General features: G+C 33.3%; 2 protein-coding genes across 10 annotated transcripts in view; both read right to left on the bottom strand.

The window, feature by feature from the left end:
* The window catches only part of LOC128209248 (leucine-rich PPR motif-containing protein, mitochondrial-like), a 46,918-nt gene extending 42,526 nt beyond the window's left edge, over positions 1-4,392 (bottom strand). Inside the window, exons 1-3 of the mRNA XM_052913199.1 lie at positions 4,248-4,392; positions 1,936-2,669; positions 974-1,096 (exon numbers count right to left, since the gene is read on the bottom strand). Of these exons, the coding sequence (XP_052769159.1) occupies positions 974-1,096; positions 1,936-2,669; positions 4,248-4,387 (997 nt within the window). The 5' untranslated portion in view covers positions 4,388-4,392. The remainder of the gene's footprint in view (positions 1-973; positions 1,097-1,935; positions 2,670-4,247) is intronic.
* Positions 4,393-7,416: 3,024 nt separating this feature from the next.
* Positions 7,417-20,459, bottom strand: part of LOC128207422 (protein enabled homolog) — a 44,728-nt gene continuing 31,685 nt past the window's right edge. For 4 of the 9 annotated variants that reach the window (XM_052910325.1, XM_052910322.1, XM_052910317.1 and 1 more), the window contains exons 9-13: positions 18,348-18,383; positions 16,997-17,017; positions 14,416-14,436; positions 12,591-12,748; positions 7,417-11,929 (exon numbers count right to left, since the gene is read on the bottom strand). In XM_052910325.1, the coding sequence (XP_052766285.1) occupies positions 11,907-11,929; positions 12,591-12,748; positions 14,416-14,436; positions 16,997-17,017; positions 18,348-18,383 (259 nt within the window). In that variant the 3' untranslated portion in view covers positions 7,417-11,906. The remainder of the gene's footprint in view (positions 11,930-12,590; positions 12,749-14,415; positions 14,437-16,996; positions 17,018-18,347; positions 18,384-20,459) is intronic. The other 5 variants (XM_052910319.1, XM_052910318.1, XM_052910320.1 and 2 more) reach the window with 5 other exon arrangements.

The raw sequence follows: 20,459 nt of genomic DNA, 5'->3' as shown, positions 1-20,459 counted from the left end.
TTTTTATTATCATTAATTTATTATAATAATTTTGTGATCTAACTGTTTATGGAGTTAGAAGAATGATTCTCCCATGAAACATATGCATGTTTACAAAAGCAAGTAGAAAACTTTCATTATTGTTTAACTGAATATAAGTAAAAAAACTTCATGAAAAAACATTTTAAGATAAAACCAGTATTATTGTTAGGAATGAATAAGACAGCCTGTTTACCAGGATATATTTATGCTCCTTTTCTGGGTACAAGTGGAGCCAGTTGGAAGTATATAACACCCTAGAAATGGGCTGAATCTTCCAAAATTGATTGCTTTGAAGTACAAAAACTTCCATATATATTTAGAAAACTTCCAAAGTTGAATGTTTGGAGGTTCATAATTTCAAAAGCTGGTGTCAAATTGTCAATGTTACTATTATGGTTACATTGTCAATCAGTCTTAAAAGTAAAATGAATTAAGATAATATGAATTTGTGCAGTTGGCAAGTTCAAGTTGCAAATTATTTCAGCTTTAACAGAAGAGTTTAAAAAAAGAGAAACAATTAATATAATTGTTTATACATACCAGAAAGGAAGAATTAATGTTAAAAACAATGCTTCTTATGAAGGATACCAAGTTTAATTTGAAAGAAATGTGCAGAAAACACAGCATTACTACCTAACAAGATGATAGTGGATGGCAGTAAATCTTTAAGCACTCACCAATCATTTAATCTTTTTGTGTTTTCAGCTTTGATTTTCACAGTTACAACCTTGTTATCGGTTATTAAAAGTTTCCATAAATGCATTATTTAGTAAGAAGTTCAAGATTTATCACTTAAAATTTAAGTTTGTTATTAATATTAATGTGTATGTATTGATGTTGAATAAGAGTGTCACTTTAAAGTTCACAGCATTTCAGAGACAAAACCCCAATACTGATGGTTCAAGGAAGTGTATACTTCTAGTTTCAATATCTTATTGATAGCCCTGATTACCTAATTGCATGAATTTGTTGTCTAAAAACTCGGTCCACTTGCTAAGTTCCGCCGGAGGTATTCTCGCCGCACTAAACCCCGTTGTTAAGAGCAGGCGAGTAGCCTGGTCCTCGGTAAAGTCATCTGGAAAAAAAATGTGTGGTTTATATATATAAATTTACAGCAATGCTCCAGCTAGGACTAAATAACTGGGAGGGGGACGGGGTGCCCTGTGCCCTTTTGCGCTAAGGTATTCATAACCAACTATTAAAATTCAAAGTAGTTACAACACAAAAGTCATAGACAATATAAATTGTAAATTCCCTTGCATGTGCCCCACTAAGGGACACAGGAAAACATTTATAAGTGATTTTATTATTGAAGAAGTATTATTGGGTTTATTCAAAATTCCATTTCAAAAACACTGTACAGAAAGGCCCTGGGCTCAATTGGCCTTGCAGTGCCGGGTGAATGTGGTGGTTTTGTCTTCGCGCAAAATATAGCGTATTGTTTTTTTTAAATAAAAAACAAACTTTTATCTAACTTTTATAATGATATCATTAAGTAAAGTTCTAAACAGCAAACAATCAATAAAGAGAGTTGATTTATTACCTAAAAATGTATTAGCTAATCAGGGCACTTGCCACTTTAACCAACCATTTCACTAAACAGTCGCCTGAGAGATGGAGCACTGTCAAAACACTATTTTGGAAACAGGTTTTTCAAATAGTTTGAGAAAACTAATCACCTTATTAAACTTCGTGAATAATAAAAAGTCTGGAGTCTTAAAGCGACATAAACTGCCCTTTGTTTCATTTAAAATGGTAAAGAAAAAGTAATCTTTATTTTAAGTCATTATAAAAAGCAAAATGTTGCCTTTCGACATAGCATTTATCACATGGTATACAAACACTGAATATGGTAGAGGAAAGAAATTATATTGATAAAACAATCATAAATCTGAGTAAAAATAGCCCACATACCTTTGAATAAAGCGCACCTCATCACTAAATTGAAGAATCTTAAAGACAAAAACTTCCCCATCTTGTCACATTTCTGAATTTCCCTTTCCACTGCTGTCCATTCACATTCTTCATCAAACCTATAGCGTCTCCAATATTCTGAGGCTGGGAAATCACTAGGATATTCAACGTTATTGATCTTCAAGTTAGGCAGGTTTTTGTTTCTTGTATCCAAAAAATTATCTTCCATAAACAGTGTATATCCAACATTTTGATTGGCAAAAGCAGATACATTTCTTACTTTAGATGTTTCAATCTCCTGCACTTTATCATGTGTCTTCTGTCCATTTTCACTGGCTTTAATGCTCTCTTCGAATAGCGCTGCAGGCTTCTGTACAGTTTCACTGGCTTTAATGCTCTCTTCGAATAGCGCTGCAGGTTTCTGTACAGTTTCACTGGCTTTAATGCTCTCTTCGATTAGCACTGCAGGCTTCTGTACAGTTTCACTTGCTTCTGTGCTCTCCTCCAATTGTGCTTTAGTCTTTTGTGCATTTTCACTAATTTCTATGCTCTCCTCCAATTGTGCTTCTGGCGTCAGTATATTTTCACTTGCTTCTGTGCCCTTTTCTAATTGAGCTTCAGTCTTTTGTTCATTTTTACTGGCTTCTGTTCTTAATTCTGCATTTTTCCCCACCTCAGAGCTGGATGATCCAGTACTGTAAAGTCTCTGCAAGCTAGTGGGACTGTAAGGAGACCTGAAGGCATGAAAATAAGTATCTTTCTTACCAAAATTATTATATTTCACTGTTAGACAAAAAAACAAACACTTTTGGTTCAGGTTACAGATCCTGTTGTACTAAATAGGTGCCAAAATTAAAAAATTACTATCTGTATACCCAAATGGCGATGAAAAGTTGACAGAAGCCAATCTGCATTTTTTTGGCATGGAAAACTAGTGTTATTAGAGAAATGTATTGGCAAGTAAATCACAAATGTGTAATGTTGGTTTGTTTTTTAAAAGGGACTAAACATTAGATGAATCAATTGCAAGAAAAAAAGAAAATTGTCAAAAACCTAAGTCACATCGCTAATGTCACATACATGTGTCTTTCGCATATTTTTCCAATTAGAAATTTACTGGGTTTTTCTACCACGTATATCCCAGTAAAGGCATAAATCCTGTACTTGTGGTGTTAAGGGAAACATACTGAATGTCCAAATGTTCAAATTTATCCCCTAACAAGCATAAGTGTGGCTAACATAAGAGACTCTTGTTCATATACTGCCTTATATATACAAATACACCTAATATAAGATATATTTTTTTACATTCTTTAAGCTTTTTTTTAACTAAGTCAAGGGTCAAAACTCTGCACTTACTGCAGAAAACGCGAACTTTTTTTCTTCACAGGTCATTGCAACAGGTAAATACTGAAAGTTTACCTGTCACACCAAAGTTTTACCTGTCGCAATGTTACAAATCTTACTCTTTTAATTCATCTTAAAATTAAAGATACAGTACGGTTATAAAATATAACGAATTATATTACAAGTCAAACTCAGACACAACATTTATGCAAAAACGAAAGTAGAGTTCTTGTTATGCAATGTTAAACACAGCGGAACGGGTGTCAGCTCAGTATATTCATCATCATATTTAAATTACAAGGACTGCCGGGAACCACTTCGCCGAAAACAATACATACAGAATTTTGTAATTTCCGAACATTTCTGTAAAATTCCGTCTATTATAAAGTATTAGAGTACGAGCTGAAATCAGAACCTTACATGTTTTTTCGGCTTTTACGGAAACATTTGCAAAGCGGGGTTTACAAATAGTGATACACAGATTAACAAGCTGAATACTCATGATATAATAGTTAAAAATAACTCTGAAAATTTTTTATTTAGAAACTAAAAGTAAATTTTCAGAAAATTAAACCGTGCTGACTAATTTTTCACCGGACATTGTGACCGACCAAAATAAAAGTTTTGTCGGTCACAATGGAAATATACCGGACATGTCCGACTGTCCGACGAACATTCGCATTGTCTGCTTACTCAAGTTACTGGTTGAATTCACTCATAAAACTCCAGGTACACAACCTCACATGCTACCTATCATTCCTGTCTAACACCGTTGGTAACAGACTTTCAGAGATACGCTCAACTCAGTGTCGGCCTTATTACAAAAATTAACTTATGTCCAATGCCGCGAGATGGATCACTGACAGTGCAGTTGCATAATACTATTATATTTAGTATCGCGAAAACATGTGGCATAAGAACGACCTTCAAACAATTTCCAAATTAATGCAACTTAAGAAACTTACCACGAACGATCAGAAATAGGAGTTATGCAATTCTTATATATCTTCTCATCCACATTATTTATTAATGATATATTTCTGCTGTGTCGAAGTGCATGGTTCAAAACTACCGAGAAACGTGAATACCGACAGAGGGCTGCCATCTTGAAAATAGTGACAGTCAACAATTTACGAAATAAATTTTTGACATCAACGCAGTAATCTCCCCTGTCGCTAATTGCTTGTTGAATATTTATTTATTGCAAAATTGTTCTAAGATAGCTTTTGGTCTAGATTCTGAATCTATTAAAATTTTGTAAACAAACTGAAGTGCTAAAATACAGACCAAATATAACTTTTGAATAGGTTAACATTTTAAGCGGAGATGTACCATAATATGGGTTGGTGCTACCAGGTCAAGGTAAGATTTATTTTACGTCGCAATGATCAATGATCTAGAACGTGTAACATAAGCTTCAGTAAGCATTTTAACGACAGATTTATGTACATTCTTTAAAAACTGCTATGCACATGTATCTTTTGGGGTTATAACCAGTATTATATTCTATCACTGACAAAGCCTCATGTTGTGAGCAAACCCTGGACCCTCACGTCCGATAGGCTCACCACTCAGCCATTGCCACCAGTACAACTAACAGATACCCGGCTTGTCTATATTGGACTAGATGTAACCGGCATATTATCAGATGATAAATCCGTGTTGCATGAATTTGTATTTATTGCCAATGGAATTGATTATGATCGCTGTTAAGAAGTTTTAATTATGAGTTATTTTCTGTTGGTTTGATTGTTCTAGTAAATTATTCAGGACATCAGGTTTTTTATATGATAGTCCTAGTTATATATTTTTAACAACTCGAGAGGTTTGATAATGCATAAATCATTCTTGATATTGGATACATTGTCTTTGCACGTATAAATTTGTGCTAATTATAAATGATATTCATGGTGAACTAAATATTTACCATACTTTTATTATCACTTTCTCATAGTTTTATTTTAAAATATGGGCAATCAGAAGTTAAAACCAATTACGTTCTAGTATGAGTATGGAAAAAGTAGCAGCCATTATCTTTACTTATATGAAAAAAGACCTAACTGAAAATTACTCCAGTTGATTATCTTATGTGTTAAGTTTCCATCAATTCTAACTAAAGTTATTGGGCCAAAACGCTTTTTCTATTTTCAGTAAAAGTGAACTTGACATTGACCCCACCCTCTCAAAAGAAATCAAAAGCTAGTTCTTTACATAAGCAACCTACATATCAACTTCCATCACTATCCATCAAATCTCACTTTTAAAGCTATCAGTTGTAAACCATTAATTATAGTTTAAAGCACAGTGAACTTGAGCAATCCCAACATAACTCATCACATAAGCTACCTACAAATAAATTTCATCTCCATCCTTCAATTCTTACTTAAATTATTGGGTGGAAGCAAACCATTTTTCTATTTTTAGTAACAGCGACCTTGACCTTGATCCCCTCAAAAGTAATCCCAAGATAGCTCTTCACATAAGCTACCACACACAAGTTATTGGGCCGAAACCATTTTTTTATTTTTACAGTGACCTTGACCCCCACCTCCCTCAAAAGTAATTCTAAGCTAGCTCTTCACATAAGCTACCTACACACCAACTTTCATAACTATCCATAAATTCTTACTAGTTATTGACGGAAACCATTTTCATTTGAAGTAACAGTGACTTTGACCTTGACCTCACCCCTCAAAAACAAACCCAAGCTAGCTTTTTACACTCTAACTTCCAATACTATTTATCAATTCTCACGTTCATGGGGGGGGGATACCATTTCGCTTATTTAGTTGTAGTGACATTGACTCCGACCCCCTCAAAAGCAATCCTAGGCTAGCTCTTCAAATAAAACATAAGATACCTACAAACCAAATTTTATAGCTATCCATCAATTCTTTCTTACGTTTGTTAGGTATTGGGCAGAAACTATTTGTCTATTTTGTTACCCCACCCATCTCAAAGTAATTTCAAGCTAGCTCTTCACATAAACTACCTAAACACCAGCTTTCATCACTATCCATCTAGTCATAACCATCTGGCATACCAAGTATGAAGTTCCTAGGTGCAAGCATTTTTTAGTTATAGCGAAAACGTTTTTTTTTACCTCAAGGTCACCTCAACCTTTACTGCGGCTGGACCTCTGACCTACTGAACCAAAAATAGGCGTCATCAACTAGTCATGACCAACTGGCATACCAAGTATGAAGATCGTGAGTGCCAGCATTTTTAAGTTATTCAGTGCAATCTGTTTCACCTCAAGGTCACCACGACCTTGACCTTCGATCTGATAATCCCAAAATCAAAAGGGGTCATCAACCAGTCATGACCAAGTGGCCTATTAAGTATGAAGAACCTGTGTGCAAGTGTTCTCAAGTCATTCAGCGGAAACCGTTTTTTCACCTCAAGGTCACGGCAACTTTGACCATGGCAACCTTGCCTTTGACCTACTGATCTCAAAACCAATAGGGTTCACCTACAAGTCATGACCAACTGGTATACCAAGTATGAAGTTCCTGGGTGCAAGAATTCTTAAGTTATTGAGCGAAAACAATTTTTCAGCTTCAGGTCACTGCTAACATCGTTTTCCACCTGAAGGTCACTGGGATCTTGACCTTCGACCTACTGATCTCAAAATTAATAGGGATCATCTTCTGGCCTTGACCAACTTGCATACGAAGTATGAAGTTCCTTCACCCAAAGTAACATCAGTTATTGAGCTGAAATGTTTTTCACCTCAAGGTCACCATGACCAAGTATGAAGTTCCTGGTTCTTAGGGTTATCAAGTTATTGAGCGTAAACGAAGTGTGACATACGGACTGAATGTAAACAGACAGGGCAAAAATAGTATGTCTCTGCCATCTGTTGAGGGAGACATAAATATTGCGAAAGTGGCAACTATGCATTTCTTTATTTCAAATCTGATCAAAATATCATGGGCCAGACCTTTAATTTTTGAAAATGTTAAGATGCATGTTTTCTGCTAAAAGCTGACGCTGTAAATCTGATGATGAAGACATTAATTTGTACTGTTTGTAAAATCTATATACATGTTTGGCTCTATAAAAGCTTCTCAGATTTTGTGTTATTAGTTCATCAGTTACATTTTGTTTAAAGAGAAATCACAAACAAATGCATACAAAATTGTAAGTTTATTGTACATTAATAGAGATGATAATAATTATAATGGCCAAGCTTTATAAATCATAATATACATTTATCCATCTATGTACAATACAGGAAGAGAAAACATAAAAGGTGTCTACATTAAATGCACGATAATTGTAAAAGAAAAACATATTCATGTACAATCATTTAAATGGAAAAAATCAGTATACTTCAATGAAAACCCCAGAAAATTTCAATGAAAAAACTCAGAAGAATGAAAATTTCAGAACATTTCAATGAAAAATTCAGTACACTTGAAAGAAAAATTCACTATATTTGAATGAAAAATTCAGTACATTTCAATAAAAACTCAACCAGTTTTATAAAATTGGCATCTAGTTTTAGGCTAGCTTAAAGCTTTCCAAGGTGTTCATTGATTGGTCAATAGTTATCCAATCATAACTACTAACAATCAAATAATTTTAATGAGTCAATTAGCCTAATGATCATCAGTGGACAACTTATAAATTTTTATACAAATGGCTGCAGAATGGCTGCAGATGTATTATTTATTTGATCTTATTTTCTGTAGCCAAGTTTGATATATTAAACAAGACATTTTTTTCCGACATTACGCAGGAGATATACTTTCCAACTGATTGTACATGATCGATTACATTTAAGAAGAGGACTGATGATTTTCAAAACTGAAAAAAAATGGCTCTGCTCCTCAATTATGAATGAAAAACATGTATTATTATTATTTTTAAAGTACCCATTCAACGTAGAAGTATAATCTAAACATTCAGCATAAGTTAAGTGGGAAAAGTTTAACAATTATGTACACCTTTAAATGATGCATGTTTGTTGAACACTTAAGAAAGAGAAAGAAAAAATGCATGCATGTTTGTGTAATGATTGGCTCTTCTAATAAAATCAGATGTGGGAAAAGAATCAAAATTGTTAATATAAAACAGAGAAAAAATATTCAAAAGTATGCTATGAGATTCCCTTAGTACCAGTACATTTGTTTTAAACAAATGTAAATGTACATGTGCAGGTGCTGGTGACTGAAATTTTCAACCATCTCTTTTTGTAAACTATTTAAGATATTTTTTTCTACAATAATACTGTGCATAACATTATAACATTTTTAACTGCAGAAGTGACATCATCTACAATAAAATGCATTTTATATCAAGGGCTGACCAAACATCAACCTGCAAAAAGTATGTAACTGAATTCGGCTCAATATCAATATGATACAGCCATGAATATATCTCGGTTAAGGGGTGAGATAATGACCTTTGCTAGTAAAACTACAAAAGGTTACCTTTTGCAAAGGCAAATCAAGAGAAAGTGCTAGAAAAATCTAATAAAATATGTTTATAGTTAACTACTGTTTTGTGAGCACATTACATAACATGTGAAGGCATGAAGGTGATTTGATCGAAAACAAACATGAATTCATTAAACATTGTATAGTTATTAGAAAGTACGTATTGACATTAGTTCTATCAATCTTTTATGCTGTCACTCATATACCAAATAATGTTAAGACAGTAGGTGGCCATTTGGATCAGAAATGGTATATTGGTGTGAGCGAGTGGGGGAAGGGGAATCGTATATATGTACCTTACCATAGTCAATACAGCCAACATAGGTTAAGACTCAAGCATAAAATAATGCTGTTTTCTACATGTATTTCTCCTGTAAAAGTGGTAACCTTGAAAGTACCTGTTCTTAGCGTATAAGCAGGTATAATTGTAGGGACTCTCTTACCAGTAATTGCTTTGTATGATCACCTTTGCAAACACCCCTAATCTGCCAAGCAGTATATTATTAATTTCGAAACAACTTGTTTTATTGGTTACATAAGACAAAGCTAGTCAAATGGGCGAATAACACTTCTAATTCAATAAGTGATCTTAAGCAATCAAAAACTTAAATTGTTTTTTCCTGATGTTATTTGGTCATACGCTTGTTGATGTATTATGTTCATATTTGTTTATTGATTATTATTCCATCATCTTTACAACAACATCAACTGAACTCGGAAACGATACTTATTTGTATAAACAGCATGCACAACCAATTTCAGTCAGACCAGCTGAAAGGTACAATGCCCTTTGATTTAACATGACATTACATCAGAGAGGAAAGACAAGAGCACTGCAAGTGGTTGCCAATGCTCATCTGTATTTCTCGATGCATGAAGGAGTATACTAAAACATATACCTATACGGCTTAGAAAATAATATTTTGCTTCCACGAACTCGACCCACTCTATTCTTTTCCTCCAACCCTTCATTATTTTGCTGTTATGGGGATCTTTTTTTGTAATTTCCTTAAAAGTGGGCATTTTAGTTGACTGGACATGATAAAATTTGACTATTTTATTTTTAAAATTTCCTACAATAGTGACATATGCTGATTTAGGTCAGTTTGAGATGTAAGTGACTGGTAACTTAAATCATTTTTTGGCCTAACTATATTTTTACATTTGTTTATTGTTTGTTGTCTTGTACCCTCATTAATTTGGTGTTGGCCTTGTCCAACACATATTAAAAAAAAAAAAATAGGCTACTGGACTCGACCCTGCGATTTCCCTTGTTTAATAAACACTTTTCAAGCCTAAGTCATGGGCCTTGCTACAAACATACATATTGGCACTGGTTATAGATGGCTACCAAGCTTCATGTGAACATAATGAAGTGAAATAGAGAAATGGCCAATCTTTCTGGGGGGTTTTCAATAACAGTGCCAATGACACTCAAGCTATGACAATACTACAAGTTTTTCCTTCAAAAGAACAGACAAGCTAAAAATGAGCAAATTTTTCAAAACATTGCTGAAGTTCACAAAGTTGTTACCGTCATCTTTGTTTAACTTACAAATCGTAACTGCTCTGAAAGTTGCATTGATACACTCGTGATATGCTGTATTTCTAACAAGATTTGAGACAACTGTTTCAGCTGTACTTGTTTACATTCAAATATGTGAGCACATTATCGAATCATTCACGTGTAAAATTAAACAACGGTGTCATTAATCACGTTGTCAGTTCCAACAAAGTTGTGAGCAATCGGCGCAATGTGTTTGATCATACATGCATCATCGCCATTCACTTACAATGCCACTAAGAATGTAGTGACATACAGTCGAACCCTGTTATCTCGAACTCTCTTGGCTTGATTTCCTCGTTTGCTCGAACTGGATGTAAAGGACTGATTTCTTTCTACTGAAGGTAAGCATTTCCCCTTTGGTCAAATTTCTCGAGGCTCGAGGTATTTTCGTCTGTCCATGGGAGTTCTAGCCAACAGGGTTGGACAGTACCTTATAATTGGCCAATCTACTATTTTGAACAAAAGTCTCAAAAACATACTTCACACTGAATTGCACAAAAAGAATAAGCACTTAAACATAATAAAATCTACAAATTCTTGCCTCAGACATTTCAAAAAGAAATTGCAAAAAGATATAATAAAAAGATGAAATCACTGAAACTTCTCGTAGATGAATAATTTGTCGATGAGGGAATGAAGGACATTCATCTAAAAACAGTAACAAAAACACAAGGATGAAAAACAAAATATCTAACAAGTTAGAGCCGTGAGGCGTAAATGAAATATAAGATATTAACAAAGTCTTTCTCATGGTTTAGACAAAATGAGCAATGTCACTAAAGATCCGATACTGGCTAAAGTTTAGTTATATGTAATGCAGTATAAACAAATATATATTTCACAAAATTATGCATATTTATTTTTGGATTACATAAAATAAATTCATATTTAATTTATTAGGAACGAGTTGTATACATGTACATAAATAGCATTATAACTGCTAATCGTAACCATTTTAATACAGAGCCAATAAATGTACACAAGTTTTTCAACATTATAATTGCAAAAGAACATGCACCTTTAAAATATCAGTAGATTTGATATGATAATTCTGTAGGGAACAGGTTATTCTCTGAAAGATTCGCAGAATATATTGATACTTTACATTTAATGGTTGCCAAAAGGGCCTATAAGTGCCAACAAGGGCCTATGAGTGCCAAAAGAGCCTTTTGTTGCTAATAGTGCCTATAGGTGCCAAAAGGGCCTATTGCCGCCAAAAGAGCTCATTGGTACCAAGAAGACCTATTGCTATCAAAAGAGTCTATTGCCACTAATAGTGCCAACTGGTGACAAAAGAGCCAATTGGTGCCAAAAGAACCTATTGCTGCCCAAAGTGCCTATTGGTACCAAAAGGCCCTATTGGTGCCAAAAGGGCTAATTTGCATATGTAAAAAATGGCTGATTAGCAAAAAGAGTCTATTCACAAATGAAATAAGAAGGCTGATAAGCCCTTTGGCAATCAATTCAAACTTTGTTCAGTTTCCAAGCACATCTGGAAGACATTTGTTTCACAGTTCTCAGGAAGTGGACGTGACCTAACACTCCCATCTGACCAGTAAGAACTTCCAGTACTGTAAGTTATCATGGTCATCTCACCGTTGTATGTTGCTTTCCTATCTGGCCGAGTCTCGTATAGCTGAAAAAATAAAATACATTTTCTTTTCTGTTCTACTTATAAATACCAATAAAACACATAAAAGATAAAAACTGGAATAATGCATATCGTAACTTGAAACATATGTCTTCAATTTCATGTGAATATCGGACACTTTTTTGAGAAAAGGTCGTGGCTTTTTTACATTATGATGCCGACAAATACTATACAGATACCTCAACTGAAAATAACATATGGTTGTTAGTTTTTTTCTCGCCAATTCCTTACACCAGCAACTGGTTTATTAATTTCAACAGTGTCTTTATGACAGAAAGAATTTAAAAGGTCAAGTGATAAATAAGTCCTTCTCAAGACCTTTCATTATGAGCAACAGTACCCAGTACTTGTTTCCATCAAAAAAAATAAAATCCTGCTGGACCATAAAGCTGCATTTATCTTTATTATTAGCTGTAAATACTATATATTGTTTATAATTAGCAAGGGTTCAATTTTCATAATTCTTTGAAACTAAGATTTAAACATAGCGAAATATAAATATACAGAGATTTTCCAACGTTTTGACAATGATGTTGCTAATTTTTTGCCTTCTGAAACTCTGTAAAACAAAAAAGGACCTAACTAAATAAAAACGATCTATAACTAAATAATTTCTTCAAATTTTACCCATTCGTAATAAGCCTACCTTCTAAAATTTCTTGTTTCATTTTACTGATTTCTTTTCTCATTTCTGTAAGTATCTCCTGTTTGAGAGATTCCAGCTCGGAACTCGAGATTGTACTGCCTTCGCTAGTCGAGTTACTGGTCCCTTCTAGCTGGTTACTCTTTATTGAATCCGCCCTCCTATAGAAGAAATGTAAATTTCAGTATTACTGAGAAATAAGTAAGTCTCATAGAATAACAGGAGCACTGGGGAATGTGCACAAACTCACGTCTGTTAACTTTCAGTCAAACAAGGGGCATAACTCAATAATTATAAAAGCCAAAGTTATGGGTCTTTCAGTACGTGTGTGTATTGTCTCTGGCAAAATGTGGACAGCACCAAGTTCTGTTTAAAAACCTGGAACATTTTTTTCATTTTATTTACAGGGGTATAGAAACATTGTAGTTTTCGCACAACTTCGCTGAAAACAACACCAAGGCTATAACATTAGCATGACATCTTTCTTACATAAATACAGACAAGCTATAAATTATAATATATTGTAATTACTTAACTGATTACATAAATTGGAAAACAAAATGCATTTAACCTACACCCACCACCTTTGACTGATTAAATGATTGTAAGGCTTGCTTAAAGTCTGAATTTTACATACTAAGCAAGGATTGGACAAGTAGGTGTACACATTTCTGCTTGTTGTTTTTCAGGGGTGGTGCGAAAGAGGCAAACATATTCAATGTTTTCTAAAAAATTGCAACCTCAATCCCAAATATACATGGTGGCAGAAACAAAGCAACTACTGATATCAGCATTGAGCTGTAGATATCCACATTCAGTTGTAGACATCCATATTAAGTGGTAGATATCCACATTCAGTTGAAGATATCAACATTAAGTTTAAGATATCCACATTAAGTGGTAGATATCCACATTAAGTTGTAGATATCCACACTAAGTTGTAGCTATCCACATTAAGTTGTAGATATCCACAGTAAAGTGTTGATATCCACATTAAGTTGTAGATATCCACAGTAAAGTGTAGATATCCAAATTAAGTTGTAGATATCCACATTAAGTTGTAGATATCCACAGTAGGTATTAGATATCCATAATAAGTTGAAGCTATCCACATTAAGTGGCAGATATTCACATTAACTTGTAGATATCCCCAAAAGTTGCAGATATCCACAATTAGTTATAGATATCCACATTAAGTTGTAGATATCTACATTAATTTGTTGGTATCCACATGAAGTTCCCAAAGCAAACTTAACTCTCTTTAAAGTATTTTGTATTTCCAATTAAAAGTGTTAATCTTAATAAACATATTGAATTGTGCTCAGTAAATTGACAATATTACTAACTGCTATATTAAAACAACAAAGCTGAGTAGTTCAATATTAAATAAAATTTAAAAAAAAACAGTATAATAACGAATGTATGTTTCGTCACAGTTTTAATAACATTAAATCATTAAAATTTATTCTGTAACAACCCATGTCACCATAACTAGCCAATAAAACCACTGCCCGCTCATTAATGTAAACATTTTTCTCATGCATTTTCTCGAAACTTTAGCTCCACACTAAATTATTACAAAATGCCACAGCACCACCACGATCGGCAAGCCGTGCCACAGCACCATCACAATTGGCAAGCCATGCCACAGCACCACCACAATTGGTAAGCAATGCCACAGCACCACCACAATCTGCAAGCAATGCCACAGCACCACTAAAATTGGCAGGCAATGCCACAGCACCACCACAATCGGCAAGCAATTCCACAGCACCACCACAATCGGCAAGCAATGCCACAGCACCACCACAATCAGCATACAATTTACCTGTGTATAGCTGGAGAACCACTAAATAGAAGGAAAAACAAACAGAATGAAGCTCAAACAGAATGAAGCTCCATGACCATGCAAGCATTATCAACACATGCGCCTTAACTCATCAGCTTTCCCCAAATAATCTTAATCTTTATTCATTATCCTCTTAGGTTTTTGTCAAGAAAAATTGTCTTAGAACTTGTCCAAACATGGGAAAGTCATGAAACTTGGCATAAATGTTGTCTATATGGCCAAATTGCTGCCAAATTCAACATTAAAATTGACTGATTGTGAAAAAAGCTATTAAAAGATAATAAATTTTGCACTTGTTGGAATTATGTTACATTGCAGTGAGGTCTTGTGTTGAGGAAACCAACTTGTGCAACTCAGTAACCACTTACAGCAATTTAAAGCCACCAACATATCAGATTAAAACAATAAAAACAGTCTTTACTCGAATAGTACATGTATGAACAATTAACCATTCAACCATTCAATTGACTTAAAGGGATCATAACTATTCAATAAATATTAGTGTTTGCCGTACATTGTCAGCCAATCAGGAACGCTAGATTTTCAAAATTTTCAATTTCTTATTTGTGAAGAATCATTACTTATTGCTGAAGACTACTTTTCATGAAGTCACACCTACTGGTTGCATATTCAAAGGCGAGTTTTCAATGTCAATGCTGATTTAAATGATGTCACACTATCTTGCAGTGATTGACCAGTCCTTTTGACTGGCGCATGGATTAATCTTAAAGCTGATGCAATTTGGGTGGGGCTAACATCAAGTTGGTTAGAATTTATTTAGTAATTTCTTTGTGAAGAAGAAACCATGGTCCCTTCGCTGTGTTCCGCTTCCATAGGTTACTTATTCACGAAGAAATTACTTAATAAACTCTGACCTATATATAGAACATGGTTGAATAAACCAATGGGGATTATTTTGACAACCTATGACAAACAACCTCTGACATGTTAGTGGAATATGCCTTATTCTTATAATATTTTAAATTCTTTTACACTTTAAGTTATTGGTCTTGGATGCAAAACTGTCAGAACATTATGTTACCTGAAATTGTGAAAACTAGAAAAGTAATTTAAGATATTCTGATAATTTTTCACAAGATTGAACATCATAATTTTTCACAAGATTGAACATTATAAGAATAGGGCCACAAAGTAACCAGACAAAGCATCATGTAAATTTTTATCAATGGAAATCAATGGGTTTTATCAGGATAACAGGAAATGGTTTCATGCGGTGTTTGGTTTCTGATTTAATGAAGCGTGTCTCTGTTTAATCTAGACGGGTCATCTTAAACTGTTAACCTTAGACTAGAGTATCTGTACAACCCTCCTCTCCTTTGCCATCATAAAAACAATAATTTTTATAACAAAAAAACCCATCAAAATAGTCATAATTTGCAAGTTTACAAAGGGCAATAAATCTTACAATATTTAAGAATTAGTTATGTAACTAGTCACAAAAGAGCGTATTGTTACTATGAGGAAGTTAAGTGAGTGTGAAGTTGATATATCTTGGATGTCTGATCAGTTACTAACAAAAAAAAAACACATACAAAATGTGGACGGACAGACAGACGGACAGGGTTTTTGTGGGGTCCTAATAAAACAACTTTAACTGGCATATTACAGTATAACGAATAAATTTCATTAACTGTTTATAATAGAAGATATTATTAATTTATCATAATACAGGTAAGCAAATATATTCAATTAGTCTTTGTCATTTAACATGTAATTGTGCATTTATTTAAATGGTATGAACTCTCATTTTCTCCATATTTTAAACAATAAATTGTGTAGCTTCTTCTTTATTTCTTAATACAAGGATGGATTATAATTTTTCAAGCGTTCATGCAGTATGATCACTCGATCAGCCTCGATTATGCAAATCCACGAATCACACTAGCAATACTTGGAAAATTTGCAAAATGGCAGCTGAGCATTCATACTGCATGAACGCACAAAAAAATAAACACTAAATTTTTATATTTACATTTCCTCCTTTTTATTAGCATATTTTTTGTGGTAACAATGATTTTGGTTGTAATAATGTTTGCATTTATCAAGAAAGTTATTAAGATTTTAAAATTTGTGGTTTGCATAATTATGCATCACCAAGGTCTTTCTTGCTAAAACTCCCCCTACACAGGTCATGACAAGTTGACCAGTTCATGGAAAATGAACGCACATTTTATCGTACAAAAAATCAAGTGCAAAAGAAAATATGGCATCTAGTAATTTGCAGCAATATTTTTATGGACAAAACTCTTGACATTTTCGACAAGATTTTATTATAAAATCTGTGATCTTAAGATTTATAATCAAAGTTATATTGTGGTAAAAGCAGAAACTGCGTAAAGTAAGAACACAAATCATGCATGCCTTTTCTTGGCCAACTTGTTTCATCAAGAAAGCTGGAATACATGTACAATGATATTCTTAAGACATTAAGCCAAGGAAAAGCTTTGCATTCATTATAATCACTCATGTATACACATGTACATGTTTAATAGCAACATATATGTAATGACATGTACACATATGTCTTAAAGAGACTTACTTCATTCGTGCTGGGAGTGTACTATAGACATATCATATGGATAAAACATCATTATAACATTGCAAAAAGGGTTTTAACAAGAGTGTGTCGCAGAGCGAACAACAAAGCTCGTCCTCTGTAGTTTCAATCAAGTAAGCCACAATTACTGAAGCCAGAGTATCATGCCTTGTATGGCAACATGTGTATCAAGTTTTATTTGAATATATGGAACAGTTTATGAGTAATGGCCAAGTTTTATGAGTAATAGGAAAGTTTTATAAGAAATGGCCAATTTTTATAAGTAATGGCCAAGTTTTATGAGTAATGGCCCAGTTTTAAAAGTAATGGCAAAGTTTTATAAGTTATGGCCAAATTTTATGAGTAATGGCCAAGTTTTATAAGTAATGGCCAAGTTTTATGAGTAATGGCCAAGTTTTATAAGTAATGGCCAAGTTTTATAAGTAATGGGAAAGTTTTATGAGTTATGGCCAAGTTTTATAAGTTATGGCCAAATTTTATGAGTAATGGCCAAGTTTTATAAGTAATGGCCAAGTTTTATGAGTAATGGCCAAGTTTTATAAGTAATGGCCAAGTTTTATAAGTAATGGCCAAGTTTTATAAGTAATGGGAAAGTTTTATGAGTTATGGCCAAGTTTTATAAGAAATGGCCAAGTTTTATAAGTAATGGCCAAGTTTTATAAGTAATGGCCAAGTTTTATGAGTTATGGCCAAGTTTTATAAGAAATGGCCAATTTTTATAAGTATTGGCCAAATTTTATGAGTAATGGCCAAGTTTTATGAGTAATGGCCAAGTTTTATGAGTTATGGCCAAGTTTTATGAGTAATGGCCAAATTTTATAAGTAATGGCCCAATTTTATAAGTAATGGTCAATTTTTATGAGTAATGGCCAAATTTTATAAGTAATGGCCAAATTTTTCAAGTAATAGCCAAGTTTTATAGGTAATGGCCAAGTTTTATGAGTAATGGCCAAGTTTTTGCATGATAATGATGCTGCGCTCAACAATGATACCAAGGCTATGACAATGACGTTTTTTTGTTTGTTTTTTAAAAGACAACCATATAAAATGAAAAGGAACCATATGCTCTATCACCTTAGCTAGCCAATGTTTTGTTAACGTTATTTTTAATCCAATAATAAAATTATAAAAGTAACAATCAAGACAAACTTTAAAAACTAAAATACCAATCTAACAATAAATGCAACTAGCAAAATGAAATATCCTTCACCATTTTTTTATGAATAAATACAGAAAACTAGTAGTCCATAAATTATATTTATATAACCATTCCCTTCTTTACTTATTCAAGCAGTATCTTAGAGAGAAGAACTGAGAATCATTCCAAACTTACCCAAATTTCTTAACACCGCCAAATTTCTCACTATTTCTAATAAAGCAACAAATATGCACATTTACATTGGAGGGTGTACTATAACATAAACAGACACAACAAACAGAAACAGGTCATGTGAAAATGGAAATTATGATATCATAAGTTTCCTGTGACTAAAATCAAAATGGCGATGCACATGGTTATAAATAAAATAAATCCATCCATAAGTTGAATGGATCTACTCAAAGAGACCGAAACTATCTATAAGTGAATTACACTTCCCCACCCATCAACACTGACATGCTGTTAAATGTTCTTTGCCAAGGGTCATGTTTTTTTTATTTATCTTATTGTCATACATCACTGACTTCATTCACTCCATTGGTCAGTTATTAATAACAAGTAATCCCATTAGCTACATCGTTCTTAGATCCAGTTAAGACCAATATTGAATACCAGCCCTAGATTTCGTTACTCTAATGCAATAACTCAATAACAGTGTATAAATAAATAGAAGCAGTTAATGAGTTATTGCACTAAGTCTATTGAAACTTATTCTCAATTTTGATGTGATGCCAAAAAAATTATTAACGTAAACATTTCAACATGACCTTTTTCTGTTTGTCAAGGTTTATATACAAAAACAAACAATCAATGCTTTGACTTGCAAAGTTACATTATAGTAATAGAATACAGATTAATCATCGACTAAAGACACAAACTAGCCATAACAAACGTTAAGCTATAACAGGGATGCGTAAGGGGACATGTTATAATCATATACACACACAAACATTTCAGCTAGCTTGAAAAAACAACAACACTTTGGCCATTTAAAAAAAAATGCTTGTTTCTGGTAGCCTGAAAGAGATTTTTCTGTTAAGCTTGTTGTACTTCCCATGTCATTTTACGTGAATGTTGATAGATCTTTGGTAGTCAGACAAGAATCTTTTTTGATTTATCATTATTTCACAGAAAATAACCAATAATAGGGTTTATGCTAAAGAGTTTTGGAAGGGTGCTGTGCCCTGTCTTTTTTGGTAGCATCCTTCAGCCCTCATAGAGAGACCAGCATTTGTAAGCTTCTGCCTTCATAGAACTAAATGCTTTAAATAATCAAAAACAATTTTTTTTTTATTAAAACCGATTATAAATTTATACAAACTTAACATATTTGGCAGTTGAAACCTATATTCACTTCAATTCCACCATATTTCTATTATTATTGTTTTTGTGAAATTCATAAAGTTCAAATTTTTCACTGCCCGATACAATGTGCCCTTTTCTCCCTAAGCACCCTTTCCTTTTTCTGCAGCACCCTGTCCTTTTGAAAACCTGGCTAAAACCCTATATGCTACAAAACAAAGCAAATGGTGATTCAGTAAGGATCAGGTATGTGTTAACAAAAGCCGTAAAAGTCGTAAACTATTCAGTTGGTCAAGCAAGAGAGAGCAACGAGCAAAGTCAAAACATACCAGTATTCTGTCACGCATTTGCTCTTTATATACTGGCTAGCTTTCAGTGAGAATGTGCCTACGTACACTCAATATATATATATATATATGTATATATGCAACCATCTTGTATTTACTTCTGTCAAATTCCACAGCTTTTGGGAAAAGAAATGAGTGAAAATCGATAATTATCACCTAAAAATATCTGAACTACACAGATTAAGTTTCTGTTTACACAGTCATGTTGTTTTTACCACTTGGTATGTAGACCCGTGTGGATATTATATTTTTAACCGCTGAAAGATACCTTTAAAGTAAACAACAGAATAAAATGCTACAATAAATAAAGCCAGTTTGAGGAGAAAAACAAATCTAAGTAAAGGCCTTTCTGGTGAATGGAAACATTAGAATGACCTTATCAGGACAACAATTTTTTTTAAACTTTGTTCATTTGAGTTGTTTTAGTCACTATCATGAACAAATACTAAACAACATCTTGCTGTTACTTATTTGAACAGAATTTTATAAATAAAGACTAAAAACTTTTCAGTTTTAATTTAAAATAGCTTTTTGGAAAGATGGAACATTTTCTGTCATGTTTATAAATTAGTATCAACAATGGAGTTCCAATTTGAAATGTTATTGATGTTTCAGCATTCTAACCAGCATGATTTTC

This window comes from Mya arenaria, chromosome 11, assembly GCF_026914265.1.
Source record: "Mya arenaria isolate MELC-2E11 chromosome 11, ASM2691426v1".
NCBI lineage: Eukaryota > Metazoa > Mollusca > Bivalvia > Myida > Myidae > Mya > Mya arenaria.
Note: the sequence above shows the minus strand (reverse complement) of the source record. Positions and strands in the feature narration are given on the sequence as shown.